Here is a 23,214-nt window from a genome sequence, read left to right as displayed (position 1 = left end):
GCCCAGTACACTTTGTCTATCTAGGCACTTACCTGGACAATAGCACTGCAGTATCTATAGTCATGACAGTCATTAGTGATTCTATGTGTGATTTTCTCTATGGACAAGCGGGAGAAGTGTTCAGCAGAAGTCCTAAATGAGGTCTATCGTGGAGCCCAGAATTGAAACCAGAGCTGGTAAGTCCTTACCAGGTATCATTCTGACCACCCTTATAAATAAATCCTTATTACAGGTGGTCACATAACAGGAAAGACTTGTGACTTAAGCTGTATTTAGGACTGTACAGGTATGTTTAGGCTTCTCCTGATGTATCCACCTATATGGAATCCTGCTTTTTGATGGAAGTGGCACCCATTTATGCATTGTGAGCCACTGACAGCTTCTTGAAGCCTACAAGTGTGGGTTTAGGAATCTGGGCTTCAACGTACATTTTTGAAAAGTCTGGGACTGCACTTCCATAAAATAGATGGTAACATTTCCCTGCCAAATGGGTAAGGGCCGATATTTGTCACTGCAAATAAGTGGTGCCTGATGTGAGTAAAGTCCACAGACCATGCCCCAAAACATCTCACAGATGAACTGCACTGTCCAAAGGTGTTAAATCGGAACCCTAGCAGAAGTAATTTAAAAAATCATCCTTAATTAAGTTTAACCTTAATTAATTTAATTACTTAATTACTCTGGCATGACCACATGTTACTAACATCTACATTGAAAACTCCAGGATAGCATGAAATAAACCAAACGCGGCATGACGATAGATAACCAGAAGGATAACGCAGTGATTGTTTCACTCATTTTCAAATTAACTCCGTGCAGTCCTGTATTTCCTGATTTATCACTGTCTCCAGTCTACCACGCAGCAGGACCGTGGGATAACAATTGTGTCAGGGAAGGTGCCCCAAGTCCGCTGAACTGCATGTCAATTCCCATGCTCTGAGCTAGAAATTTCTGCTCCACAACTTCCATCTGGTCTTTCCCCTTCCTCAGACTGTGCTCTTCCATTTCCTATGGTTTAATTTCTCCCTTGCCTCCATTCCCCTCCTCAGCTTTGTGCTCTCTGTGCTGCTGCCTCCCGGAATCACTCGCATGCGCTCATCCAAGAAGGAGCTCCTTTTCTTCTCCTCTGTGTCCCTCTGCAGGGGACCCTCTGCCTTCTTCTGTATTTTGTAGCTCCTAAACCTTTCTGACACTGAATTTTCTTTTCTGTGTCGCATTTCTTTTTAGTTTGTCTTTTCGTATTCAGATCACAACCTTTTCAGAGCCGTGAAAGCACATTATTTCTACTACGTAAGTAGTCATGGAAATTTACAGGGCTGTATAAATATGTAATAATCAATAATCATAATGATATCACATTAAAATTCAAGCCTACAACCTCAGCAGCTACTGTAAGAGAAGTAATTTACAGAGGTTACGTGCACAGAACTGCTGAAACTTGGTGAGGGGATTAACTTAGACAATCCCTTAGTGGGAAGTTACTAATTATTTGCTGTGGTTAAGTATTATCTGGCACATAGTCATCTGGAATTCCTTAGTAAAGCTGGGGTGCTATGGTCTGATTTAAAAACCAGTACAGCTGAACAGGATGGAACTTAGTTGCCTAAGCATAGGCACCCGGTGCCATTTTAGATGCTCTAGGATATGCCATCAAACTGGCAGCTGCTGCTCCGTGTGAGCATGAACTTCAGGAATTCCTGTGTCCTAACTGACTGCCCTATGTAGATGTCTCTCATACCCTGGCACATCTAAAACGACACTCCCCATCTATGTTTAGGCAACCAAGTTTCACCCTTGTACCTTCAGCCCTGATCTTTGAGTTGAATTGTAAAACTCTAAAACAATCTACCTAGGAATGGCCCTGAACTCATCTCACATCAAGTTAAGGAACAGGAAGGATGACTCCTTTGATGTTGACTTTGCAGTGAGTTTGCAATCCCTTTACCCTTGGAAGTATAAAATTACAGAAGAAAAACAGAATGGAAGTGAATTAAAGGTTATACATACCTGGTGTCAGGAGTATAACCGAGGTGACAATCAGGGAGCAGATAACGAGAATAACAAGTAAGGCAATTGCAATTCCTTTCCAGTTTCTTTGTGGAGGATTACTCCCCACCAGCTCCTAGAAACATCAAAGGAAAGGGAATATTTAGAAAAGGTACTTAGACAAGGAAACAAACAGCAGAATCCAGACAGCCACCTGTTTCCACAGGACCACACCATGCACCCTGCAACCATGGTGGGTGAAGCCCATAAGCCAAATACCATTCATGCCATTATAATACATTGTGGTACTAATGGAATCCATCCCAAGTCATACCATACAATGAATAAATGCGGTGCACCCCCAGGATGCTCAGTAGTGAAACCCACACTCCCCATCACCTCCTTGCATATGGGCACCAGCAGCCTACAGCATCACTCACCCAAACTCACTTATCAAAAGTCTATTTCCTACCAAACCTCATTAAGTCTGAGAATAAAGATCTTTACAGTAACTTTCAAAAGACTTTTATAATAAGACACCAGAGAGGAATACAGGAAGACAAATAATTCACAGGGGCATGTATGGAGATAAAAATCAATAAGGCTATCCCCATGGTGAACTTTTCTGCCTTCCCAGAAAACATCAAATCTCTTCAGGCCACCTGGCATGCATTCCTAGGTTGGTAGGTCTAAGGACATGAAGACAGGCTTCATGTCTAGCATACACATTATATTTAATCATGTCCTTAAAACTTTAGATTAAAAGCTCCATCACTATTCACTGATTAGCTTTGACTTCACTGGGTTGTACCATATGTTCTGTCTGTGATGTGTACAGCACTCCTGCTCTCCAGACTGAGGTTTCTATGAAGTGCTGTGCTCGCATTCACAAGATCTTAAATATTTATTACACTTTATCCCGTTAATGCTTCTTGCTGGATTCCCCTTAGCACTGTGCATTAAATTTGATTTCATGCACGCATTGCAGCATCCCCAGGAACTGTATGAAATATCAGTGCACTCCTCTTTCCTGGAAGGCTGAGTTCACTCAAGGGATCTGGCCCCACAGCCAGAACAACTCTGAATGCTCCTCCGCCTTGTTGACCTTACCAATTTAGAATTTTTGCCTCATTTCCTTTATTATGATGGATGGTGGGTCTAAGACAAACATGCTGGTACTTCTTTAAAGGATTCTTCTTTATTTTTTTTTTTTTTTTTTCAGGAAAATACAATGCTTTATAATAGACTAAGTTCTTCTGTAATTCGGAGGTAATTCAGAGAGTTCACTTCACTTGCTGTAACTTTTTCCTGTACACAGCAGCTTGACCTGAACAGGGACATCAGGCAAACCTCACAGTTCTGATTTCAGAAAATGCTGGAAAATATTTTTCAACTTTTCCCATAGCAAGAATCCACTTCACAGAAAAAGAGAATGTTGAGACTGTCTTCTCTCATCTTTGGGGATTACAAAGGCAATGGAAAGTCATCTTTGAGGCATTAAACATCTGAGGTAGTATCTGTATTTCATTATTTATTCTAGTTCTGGAAAAGACACAATGGTTCTCCTAGCAAAGAGGGGTAGAGGTTAGCAGCCCCTCCCCTCCTTGCCTTCCCCTCATTTGCACTTGGCTTTCTATTTGAAATGAAAAATAATTAGAAGGAACAAATTTATAGTTTATTATTCTTACTGGAGAAAAATCTGAAAAGTAGGTCAGGAGTCTTGAGAAATGCAATTTTGCCAACAAGCAAACAGAAAGAATATAAATACTTGCATTTTTATAGCATCTTCACCCTAAGCACGAATACAAATGTTAATTAATTTAGTCTTCTAACACCTTTTTTAGGAAACTGTTACGGTCTCCATTTTTCAGGTGATGCAAATAGGCTCAAAAGAGAGACTGTGACTTTCCCAGGGTCACATACAAGTCGAAAAATAAAGCCAGGAAAAGAATCCGGGTCTTGTTAATAAGTGGCAGGAATAGTCTTCCTTTCACAGCAGGGCACGGTGGGACCTAGAGGGACGACAGGAGAACTGGGGAGAAGCAGCTGAGAAACCACAGTGCTTCTACCCAGCCAAGTCTTAAAAGTATCCGAAGGACATAGGTAAGACGCAGGCTGCACTACAGGGCTGATGGCAGCAGTCACATGCCTGAAAATAATCCAACAACCCTCTTCCCCCAAAATGGTCAGCAGTTTTAAAATCGAAAAAATAGTTCACAGACTTGAATTAGATCTACGACCCCAGATGTAGTACAAAAGCTTAATAAAGCCTTGCATTAAGTGAGGTTTCCCCATCCGTGGGTCCCAGTGTGATAGAAACCCACACGCGTGCTTAAGCTTTCAGGATATCAATACTTCTACTGAATCCATTACAATGTCATAATCCCATTAAATATTCAGTCATCCAATCAATATTTGACCAAAATCACAACAAACCCCCTGGGAATTTCTAGTGTATCACAAAAAGGAAAACTATTCATAAACAAAACTTTGGGGTTTAATACACTGCAAGGAAGCAGAAAAGAATATTTTCACTTTATTTTCAAAATTCCATCAGGAAATTTCCCCTGATAAAAAGCAAGAAGAGATAAATGACATCTCAAAGAAAGATAAACAGCTTTATTCAGCACAGGTTTGGAAAGCAGCTTTTTTGTTCGCAGTCATTTGAAGTCTCTTTCAATAGAATCACTTACAGTAAAACTGCTGCACAGACTTCGCACCGTATAGACGATAGCACTGCCGCCTTAGATCTTTCCTATCTGTATTTCCATTAATTCCAGAGAGATGTTGCTGTGTTAATTCCAGAGAGATGTTGCTGTGTCACTGTGACCACCTTTTACTTCCAGGAAATTACAGCCTCGCCACCGGTCCACGACAGCCCATGCCCTTGGCAACAAACTCTCACCCCTTCAACAACAGGAGTTCTCACAAGCGGACATCAGTTGCCTGTTCACATTGCCCAGGAAAGCCCTGGTGATTGGGACCGAAGCCAGGAAGGTGTTTAATTAAGCCGAAGGCAGGTAGAGATTCAAGCACATAAATAATGTTCTTGAAGTGGCGCCTCAAAGGGTTTGTTTCCAACGCGCAGCGCAAAGCTATAATTTGCCCGTTCCTGAAAGATCCAAGCTTGCAGATGTAAACACAGAGATCTAAACCAGCCTGAAAGCAGATACCCTTCATGAACCACGGCTGTTAATCCTAAAGATACCACTTCGGTTTTAATATTGAAATCTGAGCATACTACACAAATGGAAATAAACCAAGCATGCACAATTTCTGCTCTGCCAAAATGATTCTACTAAAAACAGCAGAAAAGGAAACATTATACCAAAGTCACTCATCAGTAGGAGTCACCTGCTCTCTGCTTCTCATGAACTAACACAACGCCTGCATGACCTCTGCAAGCAAGCTGAAGCTCTTCAGCCTGTGGGGTTTTTTTCTCCTTTTTTCCTTTGCTGTTTGTTTTCCACCCCCTTCTTTCTCTTACATAAAACCTTAATTGTTTTTGGATTAGGAAAGTAAAACAGATGTTACCACAGGTTTTAACATAAGCACACTTCATTGATGCTGCATATTAAAAACTGTAAATGTTATCACTTCCATCTTCATTTATGATTGAAAAATAACGCTACCCACCTGTGAAGTTGACTTTGAAGCCATAAATCCAGACATCTACAGTATTTTAAGACTCTAAAATACAGATCTGTGATGACATATTTTCCTGCCTGTGAAAGAATCACTGTACTGACATGTTATGGATGAAGGCTGGATGTGCTCCAATCCGACAGGCTGTCAACAAAATTATTTCTGGCATGTTTATTTGAAACCTGCCAAAAGTCTGCCAGCACGGTGGCCATGTTACAATAATATAATAGCATCTTAAAACAAAAAAACATCAGACACAACTCTTTTTTTTTTTTATAGCCATGTCTATATTGCTGAAGGAAAGAAGGACGATATAGACATCACTTGTCAAGTATCGGTATTATTTAATAAAAGTTACACATCCTGCACCAAAATCTCTGAAGGATCCATAGAGCAATGGTCATGGTGGGCCTTTTAGTCTTTTTCGACATGGAATTGCCACTTTTGCGCAACAACAAAACCTGGGTGTGTTATACTGGAATATATACATGCCCGACAGATGTGCTGTACGTGAGTGAAGTAGGTGACACTGGCTCATCTGGGGGATGGCTGCAGACAGGAGACAGAGCTCTCCTCTCAGTTACACCAGCATAAATCAGAAAGAAGAGAAAATGAAGAAAAAAACAAAAACAAAACCCACAGCAGAAAACCCAAGAAATTAATGGTATGAAACAAAAGCAGGTGCCAGATCTTTTATTGGATTCAGAGCTGGCAGGATGGGGTTTATGGTAAGGTTTTGTGTGGTTTCCATACTTGCCGTTCTTGCAAGCTCTACTTCTTGGATTTTTTTATTTGCTTCTAAATTTTAACTGAATAACCTGAAATACTACACACTCACACACAGAGTAAATGAAAATTCTTCTAGCTAACTTGTCAACACACAATTAATCAAGGAATACGTATTCTTCCTTCACCTCCAGCTACCTTGTTCTGAATTAAAACTTTTGCCTGATGACATAGCATAGGGAGCGCAACGTCTCTGGCAAGTCAGCTCACCAGTTTCAGAACATGGCTCAGAATAAAAAACTTTGCTGAGGAATTAAGGTATGGGAACACTGTTGTCCCCGGGAAAAACTCCTGTGATGTTCAGCAGAAAAATAAACTTGCTGTTAATTAGATATTTATAATACAAAAGTGCTGCAGATTGTTACTGCTAACCAGTACAACAAATGAGATAAAGAATAGGTAACCTGTAAGGTTAGATTATTAAACTTGTGTCGCAAAAAAGAAATATTAATTGCAATGATAATGGCAGTAAACTAGATGCATTGCAGTGGTTACAGCAGGAGGTTTGCTGAGGCCTCTGGTTATATTGATGATCGATACTGCCTTACAGTCTCATCGCACTCCTCCGCCTGTCTGGATCCTCTGCCGCTCTCCTGCCTTAAGTTTAGGATGGAGGTTCTTCGTGGGCAGGAATCATTTTTGGTACCCTGCCTGGCACAGTGGAAACCTCAATCACTAAAGAACTTAGGCAGTATCATAATGCGGATAAACAATAATAAGCATGTAACTGCATCCTTCTCATCTCTGAAGTCAAGCTGAGTTACTTTTGTTTGGGTTTTTTTTATTGTCTTTCCTTTCCTTCTCTTCCCCCCTCACCTCCCTCCCCTTCTGCTGCTGCAGACCACCCTGAGCTGTGCTCCAGCTGAAGCGTGATGCTGAATAGCAATCGGTTTGCAGATAGACGCAGCCTAAGGCTACAGTAAACTGGGTTGTTCAGATGCTAAAGGTGACACTTTAGAGTGAGAGGAATAAAAACCTGATCTGTTTTCACAAATGAGGCACGGCATGTGTGGAGGCTTTCCTGCAAAACCCCAACAGAAAGATTCATAGGGATGAAACCATCCTGCCTGTTGCAGTGACAAGACACTACTTTATGTTTTTCTTCATCTTCTGTTGATAATAAATGCTTTTACTAGTAGGGAACAACGACTTACTAACAGTTAACATCTTTGCTGTCTACTCCCCAGCACTGTGAGAATAATCTTTTACTCTGCACACAATGCAACACGCTATCCTGCCCGGCGTTTCTGGGAGGCTCTTTTATGAATGCCCTAATGCCATTCCTTTTGGCCCTGTAGCTCCATCTCCTCTCACGATTTTCTGCAAAGTGCACATACGCAAATGCTTTGAGGTTGGGCATTAATGGAGTGTTTGAGAGGGAAAAGGCTGTACCCGTAACACTCAGCCCTTTGTAAAAATAAACCTTGAATGTTTTACGCTTTGATAGAGCTTTCAGTCTTACATGCTTCTGTTACAAAGCCAAGAGGAGACGACGAATGCCATCTGCACCTTACACCTAACTGTTAGCTTTAACAGATGACGGGTCTTCCACAGTTTTAGAGCAGAAGGCACCAGATCTTCAGCTAGCATTGACTGACACACATCATTGGCTCCACTGGAGCAAAGCCAGTCTGTGTCAGCTACAAATGGAACCCGGTGCTACTTCTAAATTAAAAAAAAAAAAAAAAATTGTAAAAAGATCTAAATACAGTAATATCTGGAATTCCTAGCCGTACTGTATTGCAGAAATGGATATTTAATAACTTCCCTTCATTTTTATGAGCATTATGATGAAACAGTTTTGGATCCCCTCCAGACCTAGCAGAGTTAAAAGATTAATTTAGCATCTCTGTATTTTGAACTGTCATCTCACATGACTTCTGCACCCAAGTATAGTAACCACGCTGCAACGTCTTACCCCCTTACAACATATAAGTAAGCAGCACTGCCACTTGAAGCATTCCCAAATCATATCTAGTGCTTAGGGACAGAGTGACTACACGGAATTTCCAAAACAAATTAGAAGTTGGGAACACGAACTCTGAAATCCTGCCAGGAGCCTATTCTCAAGGTGACAAAAATTCAAGCTGTGAACACCAGCTGGACCTGTTGCACCAAGCGTGGCTCCAGCCAAGGGCATGGCCGCTCATGCCCAGGAGAAAGGAGATGGCAATGCTGTACGTGAGCACAACACATGGAATATGTGATTAAAGATGCTTTTAGCCAAGACTTGCGATGGCCTTGATTTAATGTCATCTTATTAATCTTCTTCACTTTCCCACCATCAGTTTGGTTCATTCATCTGCTGTAACCTCGATGTTTTTATAGCACCTGGCGCAGTGGGACTGCGAATCCTCACAGGGGCCCTTAGCTGCTACTGTAATTCAAGTCATAATTAAAGATCCATTCCCAACAGTGACAGAGCCCATAAAATCAACAGCATTTCTTTGATTTTATTTCAGTGTTTGATATAAGCGCACACATTCATCCACTAAAACAGAACCAAATCATCTCCTAGGGTGAAATATCTGCCATGGCACCAGTAAAACTTGGTTTGATGCTGAGGATTTTATTCCATATGAGTCTGTGTGTTCATCAAATCCGTGCAAAGGCTTGGCAAGCCCAAATGCCACAGATTATATATCTGATCCCAGGATCCCTCTATGCCACAGCACTTGCTTAGCTTCAGTTTTTCCACTATAATGCTCTAACAGCCTGGCTCCCTGCAAACTGAGCCACAAGGCACACACGAGCCTTCAACCAGTTCATACCCATGCAGAAAGCATCTGCAAAAGGCAATATTGCCAAGGCATGCCAGGATGACATCTCTCTACTCTGTTTCTTGAAGAATTATGATCTCAAGGCATGGAAAAGAAGCTTCTCTGCAAGATTTGAGAGCTCGGTGAAACCACCTCTCAGCTTTGTCATCTCTCCCTTATTCCAACAAAATGCCATTCTGCTTACATTTGTAAAAAGGCAATTACAATTTTTAGTGAAACTGTATTTCAGAAAAAAAGAAAATATCATTCAATTTATGACTCTGAACACCAAGGAAGAATTTGTGATAAGGGAAGTAGTGAGGTGTTTAATCTCCCTGGGCAGAAAGACAGCATTAGAAATTCTGTTTAATATTATATTTTACGAACTCCTAGGCATTTTTTTTCTGTAATCTAGTTTGTAAATAATTTGTTTCTAAATGATACAGGAAGGAAAACACGAGATGAACAAAATTTAATTTCTAAATAATTTGTTTGGGAACAACGTGAGAAAGAGCCGTGAAGACAGCCGAGTTTTGAGGCCGCCGCACCGCAGAGACAGTGGGAAGAGGAATACGAAAATGGTGTGTACAGCAGGGGGGAAGAAAACTGGTTTATCAGTTTCATTTTGCACTCTCCTGAGGTGTCCATCAAACTCAGGATGCAGAAATTGGACTGCGTGCTAAGAAAGTAAAAATTACCTTGCCGGGTTACTTGCAAACACTTCTGCAATACAGTAATTATTATATGAAATCATGTGTGAACTAAAGAAGCTGGGGGCTAGGGGAGGGTCACTCCTCTGTTGATCAACATACGTAATTCTCATTAACACACAGCAAAGCGTCACGCACACATGGGGAAACAAGAAAACAGAAAGAAAGAGAGAAGTACCCACAGTACAACCTACCATGCCAACCACCACCTACCATTACTATCTGAAATACCTCAGCTGCTTTTTGTTCAAAATACATTTCTCTTGTCATCTCTTCTTACAGGATGGTGGTGGATTGGGGATTTCAGATGAGGTCCCTGGTTGGCGTGAGGGCTGCAAGGTGATGGCTCCTGAAGGTCCCACAGCCATGGGAGCAGTTGGGCAAACCAGGTCAGAGACAGGACTGACCCCCGAGTCCCAGAGTTACATGGGGAGGTGAGGGACACGGACAGACCGTGACGTGAGATGGCACTGCAGGGCGGAGGAGGCTGCAATGACAACTCAGAGCTTCTTTTGGGAGAGAACATTTGATCAGAGCCCATAATAACGGGATTTCAGAAGTCACAAAAATTACCTGAAGCTCCTTCATGAGACACAAAGTAGAATGTTTTTACTTATTGAACAAAGAAACGTGTTCAAACTAACAACCATATGATGATAAAATCTCTTTTGCGTTCTCAGTAAAACATTCGCCAAATTCAGTTAAGAACCAGTAAAAATCACATATTACTGTCCTCCATGGGACTCGAGTGATGTGTGTTTTACATAAAAGTTGAGTCCAGCAGGAACAAAAAAATCCCTCAAATAAGCCAGTAGGATCTCATGCGAGTGAAAAGTTTCTCCCTGTTTCAAGCCAGAACCCTTATTGGAGTCAGTAACAGCATTTTTAGTAGCATTCCTGGGTCCTTTAATCTTTTCCATATATCATAAATTAACCAGATTATGGTGCTGGATTTCTCAAGCATCTGAGTATCCTATTAAAATCAAACTATAGTGGAGAAGTTCTGTAAAACGCAAACTCCAGAGTTATTCTAGATGATAAAATTCACATATTATTTTTATACATCTTTTACACAAGTTTTATTTCATGCACCAATCATTTACTGTTTTGAAAAATACAAATCGTTTGATGTATGAATGTTTCAAAGACAATGCAATTGCATCTTTCATTATTGTAGCAATATTTCTATTAAGATGCTAATTATCTTGTAATTTTACCTTTAAGAGAATCTTAATTTTCTGTTGTTTCTAGCATCAAAGGACAAAACAATCAAGTCATATTTGATGTGTGGGTTTCTAATGCTGTTTCCATCCGTAGTGTGTAGCCAAGATTTTAACAGAAAACTACAGAAGGAATATTCTTCTCTGATACAAATTTTAACAATGTTGAGCACTGGAAAAACAACATGTAAGTGTGGGCCTGTATTTTACTCAATGCTTTTAAATGAAAATATATTAGCTGTTCTTGAAGCAGGGTGCAGAACAAAGGCTTTTCTCTCCCAGCTAAGTCCCCTCCTCTCCAGCCTGTACAGCCAAGATCTTTTTGCTTAGTCTCTCTTCCTTTCTTCCCATCTCCTCAATCTTCCATTCCTGGTTTTGTAAGACAATAAAGCAAACCAAAGTCTGTTCTCCTGTCCCAGGGCAACTGGCAGAGAGCACCTCTCACCCACCACAGCCAAACCCTCTCACGCTGCAGCGCGGCGTGACTGCATCACAACCTCTTTCCCAACGCAGCCCCTGGCCCACTCTGAACCTCAGGCTTTGCTGCAGCATTCCTGGGACAGTCCTAGCAGTAATGGGCCAAAACCATACCTGGGAACATGCTAACAAACCACGCCAGTGATCAGCAATGCTTGGTCCCCTGCACACCTCCAGGTCACTTCACTGTATAAACGCAGCCCTGAACTCCACCTGAATCCCAAATCCTAAATTTGAGCTACAGCCCCCAACCCACCCCAGTTCTGCAGTCCTTACTCTTAAGGAAAATAATTTGCTGTAACTCACACAGAAGTAAGGAACAAAGGACACAACAACAAAAGGACAGCTGTCTTCTCCATTTTTATAATGTTAACTGTTTCTTTCTGGCTAGCAGCAACCTGTGCTGACTTCTGTGAGTGTGGCTCGGATGCAGAGGCAGGCAGAAGAGTCCACAGGCTACGAGACTGTCCTCAAAACAGCTGGGAGACCCGTATTACATCTCAGTTCTCCTAAGGGGATTTTCTCAGGCTTTTCTCAGATTTTCTTGAACCAGAAACCACTTCATGGATACCCTGATTTGGCATACATGAAGTTTAAAAAAAAAAAAAAAAAAGAGGTCTTTATTCCCCCTAGCCCTTGCCCAGCTCTGGCTTAGGAAAACTGCAGTTTGAGGAATTACAGCTCTTCGCAGGGTACTCTGGCCTTTGGCGTGAGAAGCCAGCGGGCTGGCTCAGCACCGAGTGCTGCTGGCAGGCAAAGTGACTCCAAGGTCTCCAAAGGTTTACGAGTCTTATGCTTGCTCTGTTTTAATTGATTTCTATTTTTACTAGGATTCTCGTGGCACATTACAAAGAGGTTTGCAAAGTCATTTATTTTCATTTTCAAAACTTTCTGGGCAGCAGTAAACACAACCAACAAACAGTAAGTCATTTTTCCTTGGGAAAGCAAGATACCAACTTTCTTTCTCATATTGAGCTGTGTTAACTGTGGAACAACACCACAGGAGCGTGACTCCTTGTATAAAAAGAACAGTTTTCTTGCTCATTTTTTGTTTGAAAGAAATACCCTTAATTCAATACACTCCTGAGACTCAGTAAGTATGAATTACAGAATGGAACTGAGACATCCACATTCCCAGTCAAAAAGAAAAAAAAAAAAAGCAAAATTGACTGACACACAAACTGCAATTTTTTTCTCACAGAAGATCTATTTCACGAGGGTCACTGCTACCCAGCAGCAAAGCCACGGCATTATCCTGATCATTTTTAATCTCCCTACACAATTCATGCATCTTAACGGCATTGACAAAAGCAGCTCTTCTCCTGAATCATGCTGCTGGTTTATCTGTCCGCTTTTCTCTCACTTCAAGATGTAAAATTTCCTCTGTAATCAAAATTCTCCCTTTAATTTTGTGACTCTCTCACTTCTGACGTCAAAAGTGAGAGACTGTGGGTTAGAAAGGTCCTCTTTGTATTTGAAACTGAAGGTAAATGTGGGGATGTCATATTGATTTAAACACACTGTAGGACTGAAAAGAGAAAAATCACCCAAGCAGACACAATGACTTGTGTATGGCAGTTTCATTGCACCCCATGAATAAATGCTCCAGAGATGGGAAGGAAAAAGGCAAGTGTCCAAGAAGGGAGTTTCTTCTCTGCACCTCATCAATCTGTTGTTACCTCAAATAGCAGGGTTTGGCTTCTGAAGTTAAGAGGTTTTAATACACCCACCAGGCAGAGAAAGTCATGTCCACATTGCCCTACAGTACTCAGCGAAGCTTCAGATCAACTCCTGATCTAAACACACCCAAAAAGCTCCTCTGGCTCCTCTGTCTTCATCTCCCGGTCCATATCACTCACTTTGCAAGACCTAAAGACATCCTAAACTCATGTGATGCTGCAAAAAACCTTCCAGTATAGACTTCCTTACCAAGTACCTTGTCTAGCCACCTTATGTGGTGCCGCAAACACCACATTGCACCATGCACAGGGCAATGTCCTCAGAGGCGTTTAGATCCTTAATTCCCTGTGGCTTCACCAGGAGTCAGGCACAGAAACAATCCTGAGGACCTGGGCCTTGGTGCCCCTTTTCTCCCTATCTAAACTCCAAGACAAAACTCATCCATAACTAATAAAACAATTCAGAAGTGACCAGATACATAGCAGTGGGAGAAAGCAAATGATGAGGCTGGGGCACCAGTGTTTTTAAGGGGAGAGATAAGCATTAGCACAGCCAGGATTTCATTTACCACGTGAAAAATCTGTCCAGAGCTAAATGGGAACTCTACCAATTAATATACTCCACATACACGTCTCTCCAATAAGCAGAGTTACAGGGATCATTTTTCTTTGACACACACCATAAGGGAATGAAAAGGTTAATGTAGTGTATGTGAGAGCATTTTTAAAAATCAATTTAAGGGAATTTTCTCTGCTGTAAATTAGGCTCTGGCACCAGGGAAAACCATCAAACCCAAATTAACAAAAGGAACAAAAGAATTTAATTTAAAACTACATTGTGATTGTATTGCTCATTGGTGCGCACACACAAAAAAACCCCAACAGCAACATGCATTTAATTTTTACCTTTTTTGATTACAAAAAGGCTATTATCAGTGAAAGATAATGTTGAATCACAATTAGAAGCAGGACTCTCCCTCCTACCAGCCTGCACAGCTCAACATTTTCTGTAATGCAATATAAAGTCACTTTGGTTAGAAATCCCATTTGTCAGCTCTCCTCACGTTCACCAGATTGTGACCTCTCTGCCTCCGGTTGCACGTGCTTCTGTACACTCAGAAAAAGCAGGGTTTGGCTTCTGAACTCTGGACTCCCCAATCAGCAAGACCTTACGTTGGCCTAGCTGCAGCTGAAGACATGAAGAAATTTAAGGGCAAAAATGATGAAGTTATTGGACTCATGGTACCTGTATGGAAGATCTTAACCAAAGTTTTCATGTTTCCACTAACTTTAACTGACAGGAGAGCAAACCTCAGCTGAAATCCTGTTTTTTCAAGAGGGCTAAAACAGTTCCTATAACTTCACGGCATTGTCACAGGCTCTGAATTCCCCATTATCTGACTTGCAGACTATGGACTCCTCTCCCCCTCACAACAACCATACACAGGGTAACCTTTTTACCTGCAAAGAGGAATACCCAGCAGCACAGTGACATTCACACTCGAAACAACAATAAGAACATGACCTCAAAGTGACACAGCTCCACATGATGTTCTCCAAAACTACCACCAGTCATAGCCCATGTGCTCTTCTCCAAGTGACATTTGCTGTCACCAAACTGAGGAACTGAAAGGTGGCGCTGAGGACAGCAAGATTTGATGACATGCTCTGCATCAATGAAGTGAAGAAAGAATATGACACAGCCGATCTGTGCTCATACGCTGGCCGCTGTGCTGGTTGCCAAAAGATATCAGCAGCACAATGAAGGGACAGACAGGTTGTATGAGCTACTCAAGATAAATCAGCTGTGTTATTTTCCTTCCACTTTATTGACACAAATACCTGCGTCGTTCCCCTTGTGTATTCAACAGCCTTTCATCTGGTCCATCACTGAAACCTCCCTCTATAGAAAGCAGATAATTGTCAATGTATAGAATTTCAATTATTTAATGATGACAGGTGAATCTTCAACCATTGCCAAATGTTGCCTGGAGGAAGAGAGGCCAAGGCTGTTCTGCTCGTGGTGTTTTTTGCTCCTGCAGTGTCCCCCACACTGCTGATCGGGCACCACATTGTTCTGCCTGTCCCTTCATAGTACTGTGGGATTTTCTACCTCTCTTCTTCATCTGTTGGTAAATAATGTCAAGACTATATGACTATATGTAACTATGGTCTTTTATATCTGACCAGGCTGCTATACACTATTTATTCCCTCCTCTTACAGCTGGTTTAAGCTATTAATGGAGTATCAAGTGCTACTCTTTTGGTTGCCAGGATAAAACGCAATGTAAAAGCCATCACTTCACCTAAAAATTGGAAACAAACAGTCAAACAAGCAAGCCACGGTACTAAAATATTGCAGTTGTTTTTCTCACATTCATTTGGAAGGGCAATGAGGGAGGCAGGATCAAAAAAACCCAACCAAAAACAATTGCACAGATTCACTCACTGCATTGTATTGCTACAGCAGAGAAGAATATATACATTCACACACACCCCCTTTTTTCTTTCTTGGCATGGGAAAGCAGATACTCACCCTCTACACACACACCTACTCAGCTCTGTATGAGAAGTCAGTTCGTTTTTTACCCATTGGTTTTCATCTCCTTTGAAAGGTGAAACAAACTGTCCTTTTGTACGCTGAGTGGAGCTGGACCTTGGCTCCTCTGAAGAAACAGCTCACAAGTCGATAGCTGCAGCCCCTTCCCCATTGGGTATGACCAAGCAACAGTGGCGAACTGCAGCAGAGCTTCATCATTTCAGCTAATCCCCTTCCCATATGGTGAGGGACTATGACTGTAGACTGAATAATTAATGAAAAATATGTCTGATCAGAAGTTCAGAAGAATCAGAGGAATTGCAGAAGTAAAAGCTAGTATTTTTCTTTTTTTTTTTTTCCTTTTTCCCATGGGTCTCTTTGGGATCATGAGGAAAAGAGACCCTTAAACCCGAAAGCACATCCCATCGCCATGTGTGCTCCTCAGAGCATGGTGGCTCTGGGTGTGATATATCTGCCTTGTGTCTCCAGTAGCTCACTGGGGCACCTTGAGCTGTGCTGTATTTAAAATATGGATCTCAGTGCCGTAGCACCTGCCCGAGAAGCTGGGATAAACGCTGGGGCAGTCAGCCTGGGATAAGCTTCAGGCTCTTGCAGCCACATGCTCTTGGGACCCCAGTGAGCTAATTTAAAGCTAGAACTTGTAACAGTGACTGCAAAGCAGACATGCTCTCATTTACTTTTTAGTAGGAGGAGGATGGAGGAGGAAAAACTGTGTTTTATGACCTCTCTTTGTTAGCAAGAAATACGATAAGGCTGTGCCTTAGTGCCCAACGCTTCTTTTGCGGTCTTGAAGTAGAAAAGAAAAAGCATTGCTTTTTTGGACATAGCATTTTGCCTTCATAAAATATCGCTATCATAGCCTTATAATGTAAAATGAAAAAGTCATATTATTTTCTGGAAATCTCATAGAAAACTAATGGGGCGCTACAATCCTCGGATTGTTCCTTTTTTTTTTTTTTCATTTTCTTGGTATGAATTTAACAAAAATATCAGAATCTCGTTCATTCTCTTACATAACCCTTTGTGAAGGACTCTTAGAATTCACATCAACAGTATCTTATTCCCACTTTTCCCTTAATTTCCATTTTGTTTAACGGCTTCATCAGTATTTATTCGTGATTTCAGTATATTTTCCCCTCCTGAGAGAGAGAGAAAAAATCTTCTGGGTAATAGGACAAAGAGCTGGAATCTGTCTGCTTCTGTTGTGCTTCTGTAAAAAATGTAGGAACAAAAAACAATCCCTTGCAGGCAATAAGCCCAGTTCTACTTTTTTTCCCCTAGGGTCTGATAACACGATTCCAGCGATGCTGAGAGTCCAGATGCAAGTGCCATGTGAGGAGGTACTCTCAGCGCGAGTTATGTGGTCACACAGCACATCCCCTTTGCAGGCTGAAGACATGAAGTGTAAAATAATCAATCTTCCAAGGTCCTAACAAGCCTCTGTGTTACAGGCTGTACCATGCAGTCTGCTTCGAGAACAACAAAAAATATCTGGCACAGACAGAAAAGACAGCTAGAGGCTTGTATCAAATTTCTTTGTGAAATTACAGGAGGTACTTAACCTTTGTCCTATAACTTTTCATGGGAAATGAGAACATTTGCCATCCAGGCAGGAAGTCATTATCCCCCATGGGAATGAAAGATGTCTTGATATAATCCTGATCCTTTGACAACAAGACTTCTGAACACAGACCTCCTCAAAAGATGAGCCTCTGAAACGTCCGTGCTTGGGTTCGTGCTGAGCACGGAGTTTCCAAGAGCCTCCTATACCAGCCACACTTTACATACCTCTTAATTGCAACTCAATTAATTTCCCACTTATATTAAGCCTTATGTTAAGAATTCAAATTTCAAAACCAGCAAATGCATCTGTTGCAGAAAAAAAACAACTATGTGGAAAAGCCCAAATGAAAGAAAAGGCTGAAACAGTTTAATTTGTGTAGACTTTTCCATCCTTGTACTAGTTCAGGTTTCTGATTTCGAACTGATCCCTCTCCCCATCAGTTGGTCACTCCATGGCAGAAGTGACTAACCATGAACAGTGGAAGCCCATGGTATGGATCCAGTTGTTGACCCAGTAATTGACAATTTGTTAACCTCACTTAGTAGTGATGCTAACCCCCTAACCTGCATCTTCCTACCATCTCACTGGTTTGTAGCTTTTGCTGCCATTTTCCCCATAGTTTTTCCTTTCATAGTGTGAGGGGATGGGACACCCTCACTCTAGGAACACAGATTTGTGGGGAAAACGGAGGGTTTACTAGGTCATCTGTACAAGATATTTGGGTAACTCCATCGAAAGCAGGGCTAGGTTGTTAAAAGCCACTGAGACGCCTGACTGCCCTCAGTTTCTCCGTAGGTGAGGCTCCCAAACCTCTGTAAAAATTGATGCCCCAATTCCTAGGCACCTCTCCATTTGAGATAGCACTCTTTAAGAGCCATATTCCTATGGGTTCCTTGCTCGTATACAGAAAAAATAAATAATCTCCCAGGAGTGTTTTGAGGCAGGGGAGCAGTCTTCGGAGGTTAGTGCTGTCACACGAGAGGTTTGCTGGCCAGGGCACAACGTGAGGGTACAGCTCCCCTTATTTCTGCTCAGTGTGTGAGGCCAGAGCTCACGGCGGCACACCAGCCTCCCCCCTCTGCTCCTGCATTCCAGACATGTCTCCTCTGAAGCTGTGGCCAGATAACAAAACAGATGCTCCCATGCTGCCACTGGTCTGGCATCCATGCCCACAGGCAACACATCTGCGGTGGAAGCAGCAAGGGGGAAGGTGAGGGCACCACTGCAAGCCAGAGGAGCAGGCGGCTACAGCTAACCAACTGTCACCGCAGCCAGCAATCAGTGCTTCTTCATTGCCTTGTCAGGACAGGAGCGTTTGAACTTGGCTTCAAGAATGCCATCAGGTGTGCCATTCGTTATCTGCTCTTCTGCACAGGTAGATGTAATCTCCGTATGTTTTATTAGCTCCCGTTACGCTGTATGAATGGATGGCACATATAGTTCCAGCTTACCACTTTCATTATCAATTATTAAAACATTTGTTGCAGAGGGAAGAAGAACCCTTTTTCTCCCTGCTGCTGTCGGGATGATCGCAGCAGTCACAGCAAACTGCCTGAGCATCTCTCACGGAGCCTGACTCAGCAAAGTCCACTGCCATGGGTGGACGCGGGATCAGCAACAGGTGGGTATGCTTGGCCTGCCTGATAATGGAGCTGTGCTTGGAATCAGCTTCTGGAAAAATGCTTCCCATGTCCATTAGGGATGACATTTACCTTACTCCAGACGGCACACATCACCCTCTGTGCACCATTTAAGCTCTGAGCTCAGAGGGATGGTGTGTGGCATACAGGGATGATGTGTGCAGTTCTTTTGAATTGCAAGAGTCCTCCATGTGTGCATATAGACAATTGTTTTGTTTAAGGGAAACATGGACAATTAAGCAAAGGAATACAAAATATCTAACTTCCAAAAAAGTAAAACATGACTCTAATAGCTATTTTTTTGAAGATCTATTAAGTAACTGCACAGTTTGCCTTGGAGTATTGTTGATTTCTTTTCACCTAAATATAAATTTAACACTCTATATTATGGGCAGCTCCTAAAATCAGTAACTGTATTTAATACTTGACTAAATCCTTTTGATACCAATTAAGAAATGCTGCTGTCAGTTAATGCATGATACTGCACTATGGCTTTTCTGCCTCCTTTCCAATAGGATGCTCTCTGCCATCCACAGGGAAAATACTGCTGGGAAAGGGCAATGGTTACCTTTGGCCCTACATGCCCCAAAGGACTGCTCGGCTGCAGATGAACTCAGGAAAGCATTTAATGGGATGCCTTTCTGTATCAGGGAAACCATTTAAACTTGTTTTCAGTTCCCATGGACTTCAGTGGGATGCAGACATGAGTGCTTAAGCACTTCTTAGATATTTTGGTATATGATTTACCAAAGTAAACACTTGTTCTGCAGAAGAAGACCTAAAATACAATGTCGGTGTCTACACCAGGGTTATGCTTTCCCTGGTGGGAAGATGCACAAATTCCCGCTTCACCTCCCTGCAGCACTTAGCCCTCTCTATGCAGTGTGGGGAGCGGAGCCAACCCATCACCCAGCTCATGGGTGTCTGGCTCTAAGTGGATCTGGCCCTTAATCAGGAAAGGGAATTAAATATTATGGTGTTTCACATGCTAATGCCTCAAGACTATAAATTATATTTGACACAACATATTAAACACCTCATAAAACTTCATCAACATGGCAGAATATATCCTCTGTTATCCTGCATTTAAATCGTTTTAATAAATCAGATAAAAATGATACCACAATGTAACCATTACAAAAGGAGATTATCAGGAGTGTAAAAATAAGAAAAACAGCCTGCTACCACACACCTCACAAGACAAAACACAAAGAGGTGTTTACAAGGTTGGGTCAGAAAACAGAAACTCTAATTAAGTTTCGGGGTGATTGATACTGTAGGTAGAACCACTCCATTATACAAGGCAAACCAATGAAATGGTGATATGTTTCCTTGTCTTGCTTTAGCCTGCATCTCAAGAGTGCTTATAAATAGTTAAGCAGCTATATCAGAATTCATCAGGTTTTAGAGAAAAATTAAATCTCAACATTGCTATCTATGATATAATGACTTACAAATCAGCCCATAATTAATCCTGATATTAACAGCATACCCTTGTGGTATATGATTTATTATGGGTTATTCATCTAACTTCTTCTATGGGTATTACTTCATGCACATACAATCTAATAACTTTCGATGCAGTAGCAGGTGCTACTTCATAATAAAGACATTAACATCTTTGGAAAAAATACTTTTATATCAATGATCATACTCTATTTTCACTTCTCTAATGGACTTGATAGTGATTAAAAATTAAACCTGAAATATAGACCTCATACTTCCATCTTCATCCTGCCTGCCTTTTTCATCACATTTCATACTGTATTTTTCTTATTTCAGAACCATATTATATACCTATAGTTTCACATATGCACAGTCTTTTTAAATGTATGCTCATTCAGGCAGAATAACATCTTTTATTGTTTTCTCTGTTTAGACTGGGAGTTCTCCGAGAGGTTTAAGCATTCCAACTGGCAGCTCATTCAGTTTAACTAACAAGGCTCTTCTGGACGACTCTGTAACATGTCATAGGATTCAACCATTAGTTTCATTTTGATTCGTAGCTTGAAATTGTCTTTCTCCCTGCATGAACTCCAGCTACTGCAAGACAGGTGGTTACTTACTCGTCAAAGCAGCTATCAGAGATACAGTCCCTGAGATAGCCAGACAGGCCCTTACTTGTCTTTGAGGAATTTTTCCAGATAGAGCTAAAAGGGAAAGCCCAGCACACACCAAATAATTTGAAAAATGCCTGGAAATAAATGCAAAACTAGAAGCATTCCTGAAGCAGCCAAGAAACATACGGAGGAACAAAATGTAATGACCACAATTGACATAACGATTCAAAAAGAATCTTTTATATACTAACACTACTTCTTTACTTCTTTATTCCTCTCTCAGATATGATTCCTCCTCAGACTAATCATTCATTTATAGATTTCTCTAAATTCAGCCAGCCTCCCGGTGAGGTAATGGGATGATTGGGTAAATTGGCAATTACCAGGAGTGCTGCAGCTTCTAAAGATGGCGATGCTTAGGTTAGCATTGCATGCAGAGCGTGAGATGAAGACAATAGATATACGCATATATCCACACCACATAAAAGAGAATCTACCAGTAGTGACTATCATTCTGCTAATAACCAGATTTTCAAATTCTCTGCAATGTTGACAGTAGGCGCTAAAAGTTCCCATCAAAAGTATGACCTCCTGTGTTAGAAATTGTCCTAACATTGCATGAAAAGAGCATAATTAAAAGAAGCAGTGTTGACCCTAAAGCCTCTGTTAAGCAAATCACTGTTGACAACCTGAAATGTTTTAACATCATTAGTGTACCTCTGAGACAGCCAGCAGCTGAAAACCATGATGTTCTCTAAAATTGTTCAAGAGCTTCTCCCAACCCTGTGCCTAAGAAAGTGCTTTCGGAGTCTCCCTCTACCTCTACATATTGACACAATGTCAGAGAGTTCATTTGTTAATATGAATCAAATTCGTGTGAATTAGGATCTACTTCCAGAAGCTCTGTCTTCTGCTACCCAACCCTGTCTCAAGATAATGCCCTGAAGCAGAGTCACACCTAAAACTGCAGTAGTCTGGCCACAGCAAAAAGGCAACTATGTTCACCATATGTTTACTGGTTAAAATAAGACTTTTGCATAGATGTGGTGGATTATCTCCTTTCAAATAGCAATGAGCTACCACACGGATGCAGAAGTTAGTAGCAGTTTGCAGAGCACCCAAGTCGAAGCAGGTGGCACTCCCTGCCGTAGCGAGCGATGCACATCGCTGCCCAGCGTAGCAGCATGTGTTCACACACAGAAATCAGGCTCTGTGGCCCAAAGTTACTCTTTCAGGTGAAAACCCACTAGCTTTCCAAATTGCTGTAAAGTCATAAGCCAGATCCATGCTAAGATAACAGCTGTTTGCACATGATGTCCTTAGAAAGCAGCTTGCCATGCTCTCACTGCGAATAACAGAAAACTGCTTTAGTTTGGTTTTACGTAATCATTCCCATCTATGCTTCAGAGTCTAAAGATCTAATCCTGTTTGTAAAATTCAATTAGGCTTCACACAAAAAAAATTAAATAATTAGTCATTAAAGTTTTAGATAAACAGATCTAAGCTAAGAACAAAGCTGCTTCACTACTCCAGTGAATTTCAGGATTAAAGAAAATCAATATACTGTGTCATATTCCTGTAAAATATTATCATCTGCAGTATAGCTTGCTTTCTCATTTCCGCATGAAGTTAAAATTTCAGTCCACTTTTCAGTGACTGCTATTATGGTGTAAACATTAAATAAAAAGAGTAAAAAATATTTACCTTCCATACAAGCATGTTTCTTTTTACAATAGGTGGCCAAGGAACACCCTGGCTTTTTGGAGCAGCTCGGGAGGCAGAAGCCCTGGGTCTGAATAGCCTCCCACAGGGGAGGCAGCAAAGCGGCACTTGCCTTTTATTAGACATCTCACATAGCAGTGCATTGACAATTCTCATTTGCAATCAAAGAAAAAATAGTCAAGCTGTTTTTTCACTTGCTATCTTTGCTTTCCTTGTCTTTTTTTGCTTTCAGGGATATCTTGAGGGCGGCAGAGAGGAAGTTTTGGGGAAAGGAGAGCACATTAGACTTTGCAACTGTTTCTCTGACTGATGGTATCTTACAAACCCCAAGTGTAGAAACGGCGCAACTGGGTTTTCCTCTCTCTTCTAAAGCAGATTCTTGTAAGCCTGCACATTAATACATGTT

At 41.4% G+C, this 23,214-nt stretch overlaps 1 protein-coding gene across 1 annotated transcript in view; it reads right to left on the bottom strand.

The window, feature by feature from the left end:
• Positions 1–23,214, bottom strand: part of DPP6 (dipeptidyl-peptidase 6) — a 261,890-nt gene that overhangs the window by 176,597 nt on the left and 62,079 nt on the right. Inside the window, exon 2 of the mRNA XM_009886773.1 lies at positions 2,008–2,122. Coding sequence (XP_009885075.1) covers positions 2,008–2,122 — 115 coding nt within the window. The remainder of the gene's footprint in view (positions 1–2,007; positions 2,123–23,214) is intronic.

Source organism: Charadrius vociferus, unplaced genomic scaffold (genome assembly GCF_000708025.1).
Source record: "Charadrius vociferus isolate BGI_N301 unplaced genomic scaffold, ASM70802v2 scaffold255, whole genome shotgun sequence".
Taxonomy (NCBI): Eukaryota; Metazoa; Chordata; class Aves; order Charadriiformes; family Charadriidae; genus Charadrius; species Charadrius vociferus.
Note: the sequence above shows the minus strand (reverse complement) of the source record. Positions and strands in the feature narration are given on the sequence as shown.